Source organism: Panthera pardus, unplaced genomic scaffold (genome assembly GCF_024362965.1).
Source record: "Panthera pardus isolate Hobbes unplaced genomic scaffold, ASM2436296v1 HiC_scaffold_27, whole genome shotgun sequence".
Taxonomy (NCBI): domain Eukaryota; kingdom Metazoa; phylum Chordata; class Mammalia; order Carnivora; family Felidae; genus Panthera; species Panthera pardus.
In genome coordinates, this window is record NW_026526843.1 from 92636697 (window position 1) to 92652166 (window position 15470).

Consider the following 15470-nt stretch of genomic DNA (forward strand, 5'->3'; position numbering starts at 1 on the left):
ACTAGCGACTAACTCTAAAATATCTCAGACACTGAACACTTCTTGTAATTGCTATTCCCACCCAAAAGTGTTTACATGCTATCTCCTGCCATAGGCTCTAAATTGAGATCTCCGGTGTAACTTTTGTAACAAAACCTAGTATTAAGGGGCGCTGCATAGTTTTTTCTTCAACTTCTCTTTCAACAATTTTCACACAAAACAAATTTAAATAGCAACACTTTGGAATGACAGGTATTATCGAAAAAGCAATAGTTGGACTTAAGGTCTAAAACGCCTGGATATGGGGTGCCTGGGTGGCTCAGTCGGTTAAGCGGCCGACTTCGGCTCAGGACATGATCTCACAGTCCGTGAGTTCGAGCCCCGCGTCGGGCTCTGTGCTGACAGCTCAGAGCCTGGAGCCTGTTTCAGATTCTGTGTCTCCCTCTCTCTGACCCTCCCCTGTTCATGCTCTGTCTCTCCCTGTCTCAAAAATAAATAAAAATGTTAAAAAAAATTAAAAAAAAATAAAACGCCTGGATATTACTGACTCAGTTTCTAAAATGCAACCAAAGCTTGGGGTGGAGTAGAGCATGGAGCACCCAGGGAATAGGAATAAAGACTTGCAGTGATGCACCCAGACAGGACAATCATCCACACCCCTGGGTGCAAAGCTTTTTGAGTATTCCAACTAAGAGGTTTTAGTTGAACCACTTGCTTCACAATGTTATAAAATGTTATCTGCTGATCACCCACCTTAGAATCCCTAAGACTGCTCATGAAAGGAAGTTCCCTGGCCCCCTGGAGACCTATGGACCCTAAAATGTGCTTTTTTAAAATAAATTTTATTTTGTAGTAATTCTAGATTTATAGCAAAGTTGCAATGACAGTACAAAGTACTTTCCTATACTCCTCAGCCAGTATCCACTAACATTAGCATCTTACATTGGAATGGTATATTTGTTAGAAATAGTGAACTAGGGGCACCTGGGTGGCTCAGCTGGTTAAGCATCCAACTTCGTTCAGGTCATGATCTCACAGTTTTTGAGTTTGAGCCCTGCATCGGGCTCTGTGCTAACAGCTCAGAACATGGAGCCTGCTTTGGATTTTGTGTCTCCCTCTCTCTCTGCACCTCCCCCACTTGCACTCTGTTTCTCTCTCAAAAATAAATAAATATTGGGGTGCCTGCTTGGGTGGCTCAGTCAGTTGAGCATCCAACTTCGGCTCAGGTCATGATTTCACAGCTCGCAAGTTCGAGCCCCGCGTCGGGCTCTGTGCTGACAGCTCAGAGCCTGGAGCCTGCTTCGGATTCTGTGTCTCCCTCTCTCTCTGCCCCTAACCCACTCGCATTCTGTCTCTGTCTCTCTCAAAAATAAATAAACATTAAAAAAATAAAATAAAAATAAATAAATATTTTTAAAAAATTTTTAAAAAGAAATAGTGATCCAAAACTGGTCCATTATTATTAACAGCTGATTTGGATTTCAGTAGTTTTCCCACTAATGACTGTGATCCACAATCCAATGCATACTGCGTTTATTTTTTTTAAATTTTGTTTAATGTTTATTTATTTTTGAAAGAGACAGCATGAGTTGGGGAAGGGCAGAGAGAGAAGGAGACACAGAATCCAAAGCAGGCTCGAGGCTCTGAGTCAGCACAGAGCCCTATGCGGGGCTCAAACCCACAGACTGTGAGATCATGGCCTGAGCCAAAGTCAGACCCTTAACCGACTGAGCCACCCAGGCACCCCAAATCCACACTGCATTTAATCATCATGTCTACTTAGTCTCCTCTGGTCTGAGACAGCCTTTTCCTCTTTTTCATGATCTTGCCAGTTTTGAGGAGTCAAGTATTTTAGAGAATGTCTCTCAATTTGGATGTCTTTGGTAATTTTCTCATGATCCCATTGAGGTTATGGGTTTGTGGGGAAAATACCACAGAAGTGAATTCCCTTCTCATCACATGATATACATCATGACTTATCACTGATGATACTAACCTTGATCACCTGGTCAAGGGAGTATCTGCCAGGTTTGTCCACTGTAAGTTCTTTCCCAGCACTTTCCATACTCTATTTCTTGGGAACGGATCCTTAAACCCAAGCTACACACAAGAAAGGCAGAGAATAAAGTTCTGCCTCCTAGAGATGGGAGTATTTGTATACATAATTTGGAATTATTGTGTACTATGTATTTTTCTCACCTATTTATTTTTTCACTCATTTATATCATTGGGGACTCTGATGCATTTACTATATGCTTTGGTTTAAAACCCAATACTACATTACTTGTTACTCAAATTGTTCCAGCTTTGGCCACTGGGAGCTCCTTCAAGTTGGCTCCTGTGTCCCCCTGACATCCTCCCACTCTTTTTTTTTCTTTTTTAGCACTTTCTTACTTTCTAGTAATACAATATACTCCAATTCATCGTGTATTCTCATTGCCTCAGCCCTAGAATCAGCCATTCCCCTCAAAGAGTCGTGGTTTTTTCTTTTACTGGTGGAATAGTATTAGAAACCCGGATCAAGATGCTAGGTAGAACTATGCAGTTTTGACAAGCAGCCAACCTGATTCTTGTGCACTCTAGTCAACTCTAAGGACAACTATTTTGAAAAGTCAAGCACATTGGGGCGCTTGGGTGGCTCGGTCGGTTGGGCGTCCGACTTCAGCTCAGGTCACGATCTCGCGGTCCGTGAGTTCGAGCCCCGCGTCAGGCTCTGGGCTGGTGGCTCAGAGCCTGGAGCCTGCTTCCGATTCTGTGTCTCCCTCTCTGTCTGCCCCTCCCCCGTTCATGCTCTGTCTCTCTCTGTCTCAAAAAAAAAAAAAAGTAAAAAAAAAAGAAAAGAAAAGTCAAGCACAAATAAACTAGAAGTAATTTGTGAAGAAAAGTTCTGAAATAGATGTTTTAAAGAATCACTAATACTTTATTCATGTTAGCTCAAAATTTAAAGTTCTAACATGCAAAGCACCCTGATGGGCTAAGAGAAAGGAAAAAACAAAATAATGGAAGAGATCAAATAATGATTCCTAAATAAAGTGACTGCAATTGAGCACCTAAAAACTAGAATAGAATTTATTTACTGGGAGCATTGTCTGTGCCAAGCACTAAGCTAAGTGCACAGCCACAAACCTAAAGCTGTAGGTATAATTTCTCCTTTTTAAAAGATACGGAAAATGATGCCTAGAAAGGTATAGATTTTGCACAAAGCAATACCAGTCAGTAGGTGGCAGAGTTGAGACACCAAATCAGGTCCGTGTCATTCTGAAGGCCAAGGATTTTGGCACAGAATTCTGATAACTACTGCTTATGTGAGATTCTGTGTGTACACAGGCTGTCTCTATCACATCTCAAATGCCATGATGGAAGGTCAGCTTAATCACTGTTTTATGTCCTGTGTCTGTTATACAGCAGGTACTCAGCAGATAAATCTGATTAAATCTGGCCAAATCTCTACATGGTGAAAATGAGAACCACAAAGTACATTTGCTTCCATTGTATGTTATAATTAGACTTGTGTTCCAAATTAGATAAAATATGACGAAAAAAACCCCACCCCATCCTACTGAAAGAATACTTCTAAATTAACACACTTCAGATTTGGGGATGATGAAAATAGGTATGAATAAACCTGTTCTGAGTAATAAATTTTAGTAAACAAAAAGATAGTTATTTGATAAGTAGTCTAACAGTAAGCAAATCACAAAAGTCAATCATTTTCTTCACTGTCGTAATTAATCAATCATGAACTTCAAAGATGAAACTGTGTTGTTCAGTGTTTCTTAATACAGAGCAGATCCTTCTTAACATATAACAAACACTGAAACAGATTAAGGATTAGAAACCATTTCTATTACACTATTATATAAAGAAGGAAAGGAACCTAACACCAATAAAAAAAACTTTTAAAATTAAGTCCACATGTATCAGCTAATTTGTGAATAAGTTTTAGATCGCTACTTCCTATGAAATAAATGTATCTCATAATATGCCAATCCAGTTGTTCCTTCTTTCATTCATCAAATATTTAATTAATTCCTATTACGTGCCAGCACTGTTTTATATTGTAAGGACCATAGCTATGACCAAAACAGACAAGAAACGCTGCTGTTATAAAGCTAACAGTTCTCAAGGGAGGGTAACAATAAATAAAAACAACAAATGTCAGACGGTGATAGGTGCTAGAAAGGAAAATTCACAGAAGGGGCAAGAGGTTGCAATTTAAGGTAAGATATGTCCTCATTGAGAATGTAAACTTTACCTGAGAGTGGTGAGCGAGCTCAGACATATCTATCAGGAAGAGGAAAATACAAGTGCCAAAGTCATGAGGCAGGACATGTTCTGTGTATATGTACGGAGCCACAAGAAAGCCAGAGCAAAGTGAGTGAAGAGTGGAGTGTCATAGGAGATGTGGTAAAGAAGAAACTGCAGCCACAGTGAATGAGTGGAGTGGAGCAAGATGGGGACTGCTAGCATAGTGCCTTCTGGGTGATTCTGAGCACTTCGACGTTTACTAACATGGAACACCATTACAGACAAGGTACTTTAAAAGATCACTCTGCCTTGCTGTTTTGAGAATCAACAACAAAAGGGGGGGCAAGAAATCATACAGATGAGAGAGTGATGGCTGGGATGTAAAGTGGTAACAAGTAGAGAGAGTTAAAATGTGGTTAGGTTCTGAATATATTTTCATGTTAGAACCAACACTATCAGCAGATGAGATGTGAATATGAAATAGAAGAGTCAGGAATAACAACAAGGTTTGGGGGCTTAGTAAAGAGATGGCTGGAAAGACAGTTACCACTTACTGAGATCAGAAAGGCTGTGGTAGAAGCAGATTGTTTTGGAAGGGACATGAATTTGTTTATGTAGAGTTTAAGGATTCCAAGAGGAGATGCTTAGTAAGCAGTCACATAGTTTTGCAGTGCAGGGTGGCCCTCCAGGATATAAATTTTGGAATCATTACCCTTTCAAGCCATGAGACTAGGAAACCCCATCAGGGGAGTGAATACAGACAGAACAGAGTTTCAAGACAGAAGGTAGTTGCTGGAGGGGGATGTGGGGTGAAGAGAGGTTTTTTTTAAAAGGCGTGTAGACTAATGAGAATGAATCTATCAGAGGGGAAAAGATGATGCTGGAAAGTGCAGAGAATTGCTTGAGCAATTGCTGAAGGAGTTTCCTCTATTTGCTTCAAAGAGTGCTGAAATGCAGCATCCTATCTCTATGCAGAGGAAAGGACACATAGAAGCACTGAGATGCATAATGGCCAGAAAGCTAAGCATTAAAAATATTGTTCACCTTGAAAGCAATACAAGGGGTCAGAGGGGTAAGTAAGATATACAATTAACACATAAAAATCAATAGCCTACTAAACATGTATCTGACAATGGATTTGTATCTAGAATATATAAAGAATTCTCAAAATTCAATAATAAAGGAAAACAATCCAACTAGAAAATAAGCAAAAGACATGAAGGGAGATTTCACAAAAGAGAATATATAAATAGAAAATAAATATATGAAAAAATGTTTGACATCATTAGCCATTAAGGAAATGGAAATTAAAACCACAATGTGACATCACTATACACCTATCAGAATGACTAAAATAAACACCACCAAGTGCTGGTGAGTATGCAGAGAAACTGGATCACTCAAATATTGCTGGGGGAAATGTAAAATGGTAATCTGTATAATGACAAATTAGTTTGTCCGTGCCCTTAAGAGTTATATATATACTTACCACACAACCCAACAACTATATTCCTGGGGATTTACCAAAGAGAAATAAAAACTTAGGTATACAAAAAAACCTACAAACAAATATTTACATCAGCTTTCTAAGTAATAGCCAATATTGCAAACAACCCAGATGTCCTTCAATTAATGAATGCTTCAACAAACTATGGTACATCCATACCAATGGAATACTACTCAGAAATAAAAAGGAATGCACTACTGATACATACAACTTGGATGAATCTCAGAAGCATTATACTGAGTGTAAAAAGCCAATATCAAAAGATTCCATATCATATTATATAATTCCATTTATATAACATTCTTGCAATGACAGAATTATAGAGGTGGGGAACAGATCAGTGATTACCAAAGGTTAGGGATGGTGGTGGAAGAGGAGGTATGTGACTATCAAGGGAAGATTTTTTGATGATGACAGAATTCTGAATCTTAACTGTAGTGGTGATGACAAGAATCTACCCAAGTGACAAGATGGCACAGAACTATATACACAGAGTGTACCAATGTCAGTTTCCTAGTTTTGATACTGTACTACACTTATAGATATAACCACTGGAGAAAACTGGGTTAAAGTCTACAATGGGACCACTCTGTATTATCTTTGTAATTTTCTGTGACTCTATAATTATCTCAAAATAAAAAGTTTAAAAAACAGAATGCATCTGTGGAAGTATAACTTTGGCCATGAGATTTCTTAGGTCTCATATCAAAATAAATATATGGTTTGTTAACTTAAAAAAGTCAATACCTATTCGGGGTCTTTTGTGGTTCCATACAAATTTTAGGATGGTTTGTTCTAGCTCTGTGAAGAATGCTGGTGTTATTTTGATACAGATTGCATTGAATGTGTAGATTGCTTTGGGCAGTAGAGACATTCTAACAATATTTGTCCTGCCAATCCATGAGCATTAAATGTTTTTCCATTTCTTTGTGTCTTCTTCTATTTCTTTCATAAGCCTTCTATAGTTTTCAGAGTACAAATCTTTTACCTCTTTGGTTAAGTTTATTCCTAGCTATCTTACAGGTTTTGGTGCGATTGTAAATATGGAAGTTCCTCGAAAAAATTAAAAATAAAGCTACCCTACGACCCAGCAATTGCATACTACCAGGTATTTACCCAAAGAATATAAAAATGCTGATTTGAAGGGGCACATGCACCCCAAAGTTTATAGCAGCGCCATCAACAACAGCCAAATTATGGCAAGAACCCAAATGTCCACTGACTGACAAATGGATAAAGAAGATGTGGTATGTGTGTGTACACACACACACACACACACACACACACACACACACACTACATGGCGATCAAAAAGAATGAAATCTTGCCATTTGCAACAATGTGGATAGAACTAGTGTTATTATGCTAAGTGAAATAAGTCTGTCAGAGAAAGCCAAATATCATATGATTTCACTCATATGTGGAATTTAAGAAACACAACAGATGAACATAGGGGAAGGGAAGGAAAAATAAGATAAAAACAAAAAGGGAGGCAAATCATAAGAGACTCTTAAAGACAGACAACAAAATGAGGGTTGCTGGAGGGGATGTGGGGGGAGGATGGGCTAGATGGGTGATGGGAATTAAGAAAGGCACTGGCTGGGATGGGCACTTGGTGTTATATGTAAGCATTGAATCACTGGGCTCTACTCCGGAAACCAATACTACACTGTATGTTAACAAACTTGAATTTAAATAAATATATTTTTGAAAGAAGTCAATAGCCTAGCACATGAGTCTTCACAGCAGTTTTATTTGTAACAGCCCCAAATGGAAACAACCCAAATGTCCATATACATACAATAATGTACTACTCAGCAATAAAAATGAATGAACTATTGATACGTGCAATATGGATGCATCTGAACATAATCAATGCCAACTAAAAGAAGTCAATGCATGATTTCACTCATAGAAAACTCTAGAAAATTTAAACTACAGTAACAGAAATCAGATCAATCACTGCCTGGGGCGGTGGTGATCGTGGGGAGAGGAAGGAGGAATTATAATGAGGCAAGAAGGAACTTTTGAGAATGATGCATTTGTTTACTATGTTGGTTGTAGTGATTCACAGTGTGGTTTCACAGATGTGTGCATATGTTAAAACTTACCAAATTGTACACTTTAAATATTTGTGGCTAATCATAAGCCAATTTAACTCAGCAAGGTTTAAAACAATTGGTAGCTTACACATACACAAATAATAACCAGTTAGAATATACCATGGAAAAGAACACCCCATGTATAATAGCAACAGAGTAATAATACTTAGGGGCCCACCCAAAAAATGTGCACAATTTGTATGATGCAAACTACAAAACATTCCTGCAAGACAGAAATGTTGATTTCAACCAAAAGAAAGAAATTTCCTCTTGGAGAAGGTGATTTAATATCTTCAAGATGTTAGTTCCCCTTAAGTTAATTTACAGACTAAAAGAAATCCCAATAAAAATACTGACAAATTATTTTTTCTGGAGCTAGACAAATTAATGCTAAAATTTATATGGAAAAGCAGGCATGCAAGAATAGCTCACAAAACATTGGAAAAGAGGAGCATATAAGGGGAACTGGTTCTAACTTATACTAAAATACACTGAAAATCCTCTCTAATTAAAGCAGTGTGGTAATGGCATTCTAGCAGAATGATGGACCAATGAACTAGAATATAAAATCTAGAAATCAATTAAGTATATATTGAATTTAGGAATACGATAAAGGGTAACTAAAATCACTGAAGCAAAGAAGGATTGTATAAAAAATGGTCTTTGGACAACTGAATAGCATGTGAAAAAGATTATATCCATAATTCATGCCATACTCAAGAATAAACAGTGAGTGAAACAGAGATCTCAATGTCAAAACTCAAGTATATTTGTAAGAAGAAACTGTGAATTCCTCTATCCCTAGGGTATAAATAAAGATTGTTGACTATGATCAAAAATCTATATTCAATAAAATATGTGTTTAACTTATGGCTATAATGAAAATGAAAAAAATGCATTAAAAACCCATAAGCAAAGTCAAAATATAAATGACAATTGCAAGCAAATATATGAAATACACATCACCAATAAAAACAAATATCTCTAAAATACTTTTTAGAAACTGAGGGGAAAAAAAGATCAGAAACCGGATAGAAAAGTGGGCAAAAGACAAAGACAATTCACAAGATAGATATAAAAATGGCCCGTAAAACACATGGCAAAATATGCCACTTCACTCCTAAGCAGAAACAACATCAAAATATCACATCTCACCCAATGACTTGACAAACATGTCAAAATTTTCTAGATACTCTCTGCTGTTAAGACTGTCATAAAATATATATATTTCATTCTCAAATATCTGGTGGGAGTACAAAATGGTACAACCCTTATTGAGGGCATTCTGGCAATATCTAACAAAACTACATATGCATTAACCCTTTGACCACCAATCCACTTGTAATTCACCCTGAAGATCCACTTCCAATAATGCAAAAATACAGAAGCACAAAATTATATATTACAGCATTATCTGTAAAGTACAAAAATACTCAAAACTAGTTAATACCCAAATACAGTTGACTGGTTGAATACACTGGCACATCCTTATAAGAAAGTAGTATACAGCTTCTAAAAAACAGAATAATCTCTGAATACATATGGAATGATATGGATGAATGAATGAATATAAAAGTTGTCCCTCTCCCCACTATGGTATTAGTATTATAATTCTGAAACCACTCTGTGTGTGCTGTAGGACTGAGTAAATGAGATAATATATTGATGTTATTGGGAGCCACGGTTCTCACTGTCAAAAAAACAGAGAATATCTCCATCTCATCTACAAATACAGAAAGGGGAAACAAATAAGAACCCTGAGGGGTACTGGAATTGGAGAGCAGTAGGATGAATCTGTAAGTTCACATTTTTGTACATATACATGTGTTTGTGATTTTTTCCCCCAAGTTCTGGTGCTGGAAGGCCCAGAAGCAATGGTACATTCATAGCAATGAGAATATACTAGCTACTACATCTTGATTTCTAAATACTATTTCTAATAAAAGTAACCAAGGCTCCTCACAGAAATAGCCAATTCCAAGGTGGGGGCAGGGAAGTACATGATGATCCTGGAACATTTTGCTCACCCAAAAAGTAAAAAAGTGCTTTAAAAAATGATAATGTCAAAGAAGCAGAGAACCAGTCTGAAGAAACCTCCATTAGCCAAATATGGGACAATGTGACCAAAACATTGACAATAATGGATTATAGCTCTTGAATAATCTTTAGGTCTGTATAGCTACCTAGCTAGATTGTTCCTGCCCATAGCGGAATGTCAACTAACAAATGTACACAGGATGGAGTTAGAAATCACCACTGGAAACTATAATTGATTCAGTCAAAAATCATCAATAGCAGATATTAAAACTAGTGGGCAGAAGTCTGATGAAGAACAGAAGACTTACATACTTTCAAAGTATCTTCCCACTAAAGTTCTTACCTTTCCTTTAAAGGAGAATGACAAAGCAGGATGAAAACTCTGGCTTTATGAAGATGATAGAATACCTAAAATTTGTATTTTTTGATAAAAGATAATATCAAAAACGAAGTTTTGCTTGTTTTAAAAACATGAGCCAGTTTTTATTAAAAACTGCATGCTACAAAGCACTATTTATACTACAATACTACTGTTCTTTAAAAATTACCTGTGTATGGGGAACCTGGGTGGTTCAGTTGGTTAAGCGTCTGACTTCAGCTCAAGTCATGACCTCACGGTTCGTGGGTTCAAGCCCCACACTGGGCTCTGTGCTGACAGCTCAGTTTTCGATTCTCTGTCTCCCTGTCTCTCTGCCCCACCCCTGTCTGCACTCTGTCTCTGTCTCTCAAAAATGAATAAACATTAAAAAAATTTTTAATTATCTATTTATTAAAAATAGGCCAGAATATATACCAAAATTACAAAACTGATGATGCTAAATATTGAAATGATTTATTCATTTCATGTTTTACTATATTTTCAAATTCCCTACAATGAACATATATTAATTTTATAAGAAGAAAAAAATAAATATGTAAAATAAAACAAATAAGGACTAAGCAGATGCAGGGGGAAAAAAGGCAAAAAGAAATTAAAAGCCCAATAACAGTGCTTTTGTGAGTGCATGATGGGATTATGGATGATGATTTTTTTGTTTGTTTTTGATTGTGGGATTTAAGTAAGATTTAAAAACTACTTTAAACAAATAGCCAATCAAATTTAAAAATGGGCAGAGAATGTGAAAAGGCATTTTGTCAAAGATGACATATGGATGGCCAACAGACACATAAAAAGATGCTCAACATAACTCATCATTAGGAAAATGCAAATTAAACCACAACGAGATAACACTTCACACCTTTCAGATTGGCTACTGTCAAAAAGACAAGAAATAAAGTGTTGACAAGGATGTGGAGAGAAGGAAGCCTTGTGCACTGTTGGTGGAAATGTAAATTAGTACACCAACTGTGGAAAACAGTATGGAGGTTTCTCAAAAAAAAAAAAATAGAAATAGAAATATAACCCAGTAACTTCCACTACTGGGTATTTACCCAAAGAACATAAAAACACTAATTTGAAAAGATATATGCATCCTGATGTTTGCTACAGCATTATTTACAATAGCCAAGATATAAAAGCAACCTAAGTGTCCAATGATAGGCAAACAGATAAAGAAGATGTGGTACATACACACACACACAATGGAACACTACTCAGCCATAAAAAAAGAATGAGGTCTTGTCATTTACAATAACATGGACGGAGAGGGTATTAAGCCAAGTGAAATAAGCCAGACTGAGAAAGACAAATACTCTATGATTTCACTTATATGTGGAATCTAAAAAACAAAACAAATGAATATACCCTTAAATACAGAGAACAGGCTGGTGGTTGCCAGATAGGAGGTGGGTGAAGGGATGGGCAAAATAGATAACTGTATTAACAGATAAAAACTTCCAATGATAAAATAAGTTAAGTCACAGTCAAGAAAAGTACACCATAGGGAACATAGCCAATAATACTGTAATAACAATAACTTTGTATGGTGGCAAAAGATGACCACACTCATGGTGGTAAGCATTAAATAATGCATACAATTGCCCAATCAATATGTTGCATACCTGAAACTAATTAGTACTGTATGTCAATTATACTTCAGTAAAACAATAAAAACATAAAAACTGATGCTCACAGTTTATCAATTTATACACTCTGTTTTTGCTATGCACACATGGAATACAACAATGATGCTTCCCTGATCCTCTCTCCTGGAGCTCCTTCCTCTTACCTCCTGGGTCCTTTTCTACATAACAAAAGATCAAAACCCCTTTCATTAAAACTTCTGTATCTGCTGCTTCTAAGACATAAATGCTGTCCCTCTAAGCACATCTAACATCACTTGTTTAGCACCCAGTGTTATTTTCAAGGTCGGTGCACGGGAATGGATCTTTATATGCTGGCTACCTCTGGTAATGTAATTTCCAAGTGCAGAGCAGTTCCACAGAATTTACACCACTGCCGTTTGCATTTCCAGCCCCGCTCTCCTGGAAGAGCATGCCCTCTAGAGTAAAGAGTGGTAAACAGGGGTTTTTCTTAAAGTGGGGAAGGGAGTTGAGTTCAAAAATAGATATGTCTTTTCTTTTGTACTACAAGTAAGAGATTTTTATTATTTGTAAAAAATGTTTTTTAATGTTTATTTACTTTTGAGAGGGACAGAGAGAGAGAGAGAGGGAGACACAGAATCTGAAGCAGGCTCCAGGTTCTGAGCTGTCAGCACAGAGCCCGACGTGGGGCTCAAACCCCCAAACCGTGAGATCATGACCTGAGCCAAAGTCGGACGCTCAACCAACTGAGCCACCCAGGCGCCCCAGGAGTAAAAGATTTTTAAAACCGTGTCAGCCTCTATTAGGTTCGTCCACTCTTTCTCACTGATTAAGCAGAGTCAGGTGATGATATCTATATTGTTCCCCAACAGAGCCTTGTGTGAAACAAGTGCTTCCCCCCCTGCCAGGGTGATCCATCTGAGCTCAGCAGAGTCCTGTGGAAACAGGGCCCTGGAAGACAGACCAACACACGGGGAAGTGAACCTGGCTCTACTATCCACAGAGTATTCTTAGTTAGATGCCACTTGCAGAGTTCTTCACAAAGGCAGTGTGGGATCGATTTGTAATTGGTAGCAATGCACGCCATTTGGGAATGCAGACTGCAGACATCCATCCAAAAGGTAGGCAAAGCTTGTGAACGGCTCTTAAAAATTGCCAGTGTACTTACAGTTTTCTCATTATTTTCAAAAGCTTCTCTTGCTTCTTCAAATGTGCAGATTTCTTCTTTGCATTCACGCTCAATGTTGCCCTGTCTTATTTCTTCAAAAAGTCCATTAGCTCTTGGGTAGCGTTTCAATACTGAATTGGCTTTTTCTCCTGTGAGGAAAACTAAGGAGAGAGAAAATAATAAGCATAAAATTATAATTTAAAAAAACACGTGGAAACTTCATACACAAGGTGAAAACGGCTGGGTGCTCTTTAGAAACCACAGCCAACATCCTGAACCTCTTCCCGTGAGTCAGCAACAAAGTAACATTTAGCTCCAAACCACCACCTCTGCTGTCTTCCTCATCACGTGAGCATGTCCTTTCAGTAGCAGTTGCCCTGGGCAGGGACAGTGACATAATTAGCTGTTAGATTCAGACTTTAGCACATTCCTGCCAACCATCGGCGTTTAAATATAGTAATAGCGATTCCACTGCTTATACTCACTGTTGTAAGTGGATTACCTCCCGGGCATTCTGCTGTTGCACAGCAGCAACCGAATCAAAATCCAGTCTCCAGACTACCAGTCTTTGTCCCTCTAAATAAACCTAAATAAAGCTGCAACTGACCTAGCAACATAAACCCAGAGAACCCCTGCTTGTATGAAGGGAAGGGATGACAAAATAGCATCAAGAAATTAAGATAAATTTGGCCATAATTCATTCCAAGGAACACTAATTATTTTGTTCTAAGTACACTTAAAGTAAATATATTGTGATATTTTAACATATTTAACCCAATTTCACTGTCCTACAGAAAAAAAAAAATTCTTCTGCATAAACACTAGAGACATTTCATATAAACACTCAAAATGCACATTTATGATACCCAGTAAAATAAATAAGGCACTAGTTATATGTATACTTATGGGGAATTATTTCTATTTTAACATACAGATTCATTTTATTTTTGTAATTTTTACATTTATTCATTTTTGAGAGACACAGAGAGACAGAGTGTGAGCAGGGAGGGGCAGAGAGAGAGGGAGACAGAGAATCGGAAGCAAGCTCCAGTCTCTGAGCTGTCAGCACAGAGCCCGACGTGGGGCCAGAACTCACAAACCGCGAGATCAAGACTTGAGCCAAAGTCAGATGCTTAACCAACTGAGCCACCCAGGTGCCCCATACAGATTCATTTTAAACTATACTTCAATTTCACTTTTCTAAAAGTGTCATACTTGTTCATATAAATAAAATGCTACAAGAATTTAATCTCTGCTAATGCAAAGAAATCAGAAAACTCTCTAATCTTACTAACATAAGAGAAGGCATATTACAGATAATTTTAAGATATTAAGGAAAAGTCAATATTTTACAAAGAACATTTTGAAGTAAATGAAAAATGAAAAACAGTTAAGTGCTCCTTTAAAGATGGCAACAATAGGGGTTCCCAGGGTGGCTCAGTCGGTTGAGCATCCAAGATTTCAGTTCAGGTCATGATCTTACAGTGTGAGTTCGAGCTCCGCATCAGGCTCTGTACTGACAGTGAGGAGCCTGCGTGGATTCTCTCTCTCCTCCTCTCTCTCTACCCCTACCCCACTCACTCTGTCTCTCTCAAAATAAATACATAAACTTAAAAAAATTGTTTTTAAATGGCAACAATAGCAAGGAATTTAAGGTTTACCTCATTATAGAAATGTGTATTTCACTTTACAGAAGATATGGATTCATTACTTAGGATTCTTCAAAGTATCCAAATTGATACCAGATCGAAAACTATGAGCGGCCTTTCATAAGACTTTCCTTCCTTCTACACCTCAGAAAGAGAACTATCTATAACAATGAATTACAGAGTCCTAGAATATCATTAAGAAGAAACTGTAAAAAATAAAAGTTGTGGCAAGTGCTAGAAATGAAACTAAAAGGGTGCTCTGAGTTGGAAAATAGCAGTGAAATTTTTTAGCACTACTTCTCACAGTGGCAGCATGACAATTCCCTGCACGAATTAAGTCATACAGATTGCTGGGCCCACCTCCCGAAGTTTCTGATTCCGCAGGTCTGGGGTGGGGCTAAGAAGCTGTATTTCTCGTAAGTTCCCAGGTAATGCTGATGCTGCTGGTCTCACTACCATAGTCTGAGAACCACTATCTAAATGTGAGCTCCTTAGAAAACTAGTTCTGAGGAAGGTGTTTATGGAATGTTGGGATTAACAAATTTAACAAATCTGTTACTGTGTGACTTTTGAGGGTCCTTAATATATATTTAATCTGTATCTGCAAATCTCCAAAAAAGGAATACATTTGTCATATTTATTTGAATACGGGCTCCTCTGAGCCCTTTATCAAAGGACATTTCACTGAATTAACAACTTCCTAGCCATTGGTTATGCCCTCTGAAATGACATACAATTCCCTTCCATGGAACAGGTCACCTAATACATGAAGATGGTAAATGATTTCCCCTGAAGTT

At 37.5% G+C, this 15470-nt stretch overlaps 1 protein-coding gene across 3 annotated transcripts in view; it reads right to left on the reverse strand.

Annotated features, from left to right (window-relative positions):
• Positions 1-15470, reverse strand: part of PRRG1 (proline rich and Gla domain 1) — a 315720-nt gene that overhangs the window by 51295 nt on the left and 248955 nt on the right. For all 3 annotated transcript variants that reach the window (XM_053891723.1, XM_019438453.2, XM_019438454.2), the window contains exon 3: positions 13025-13185. In XM_053891723.1, coding sequence (XP_053747698.1) covers positions 13025-13185 — 161 coding nt within the window. The remainder of the gene's footprint in view (positions 1-13024; positions 13186-15470) is intronic.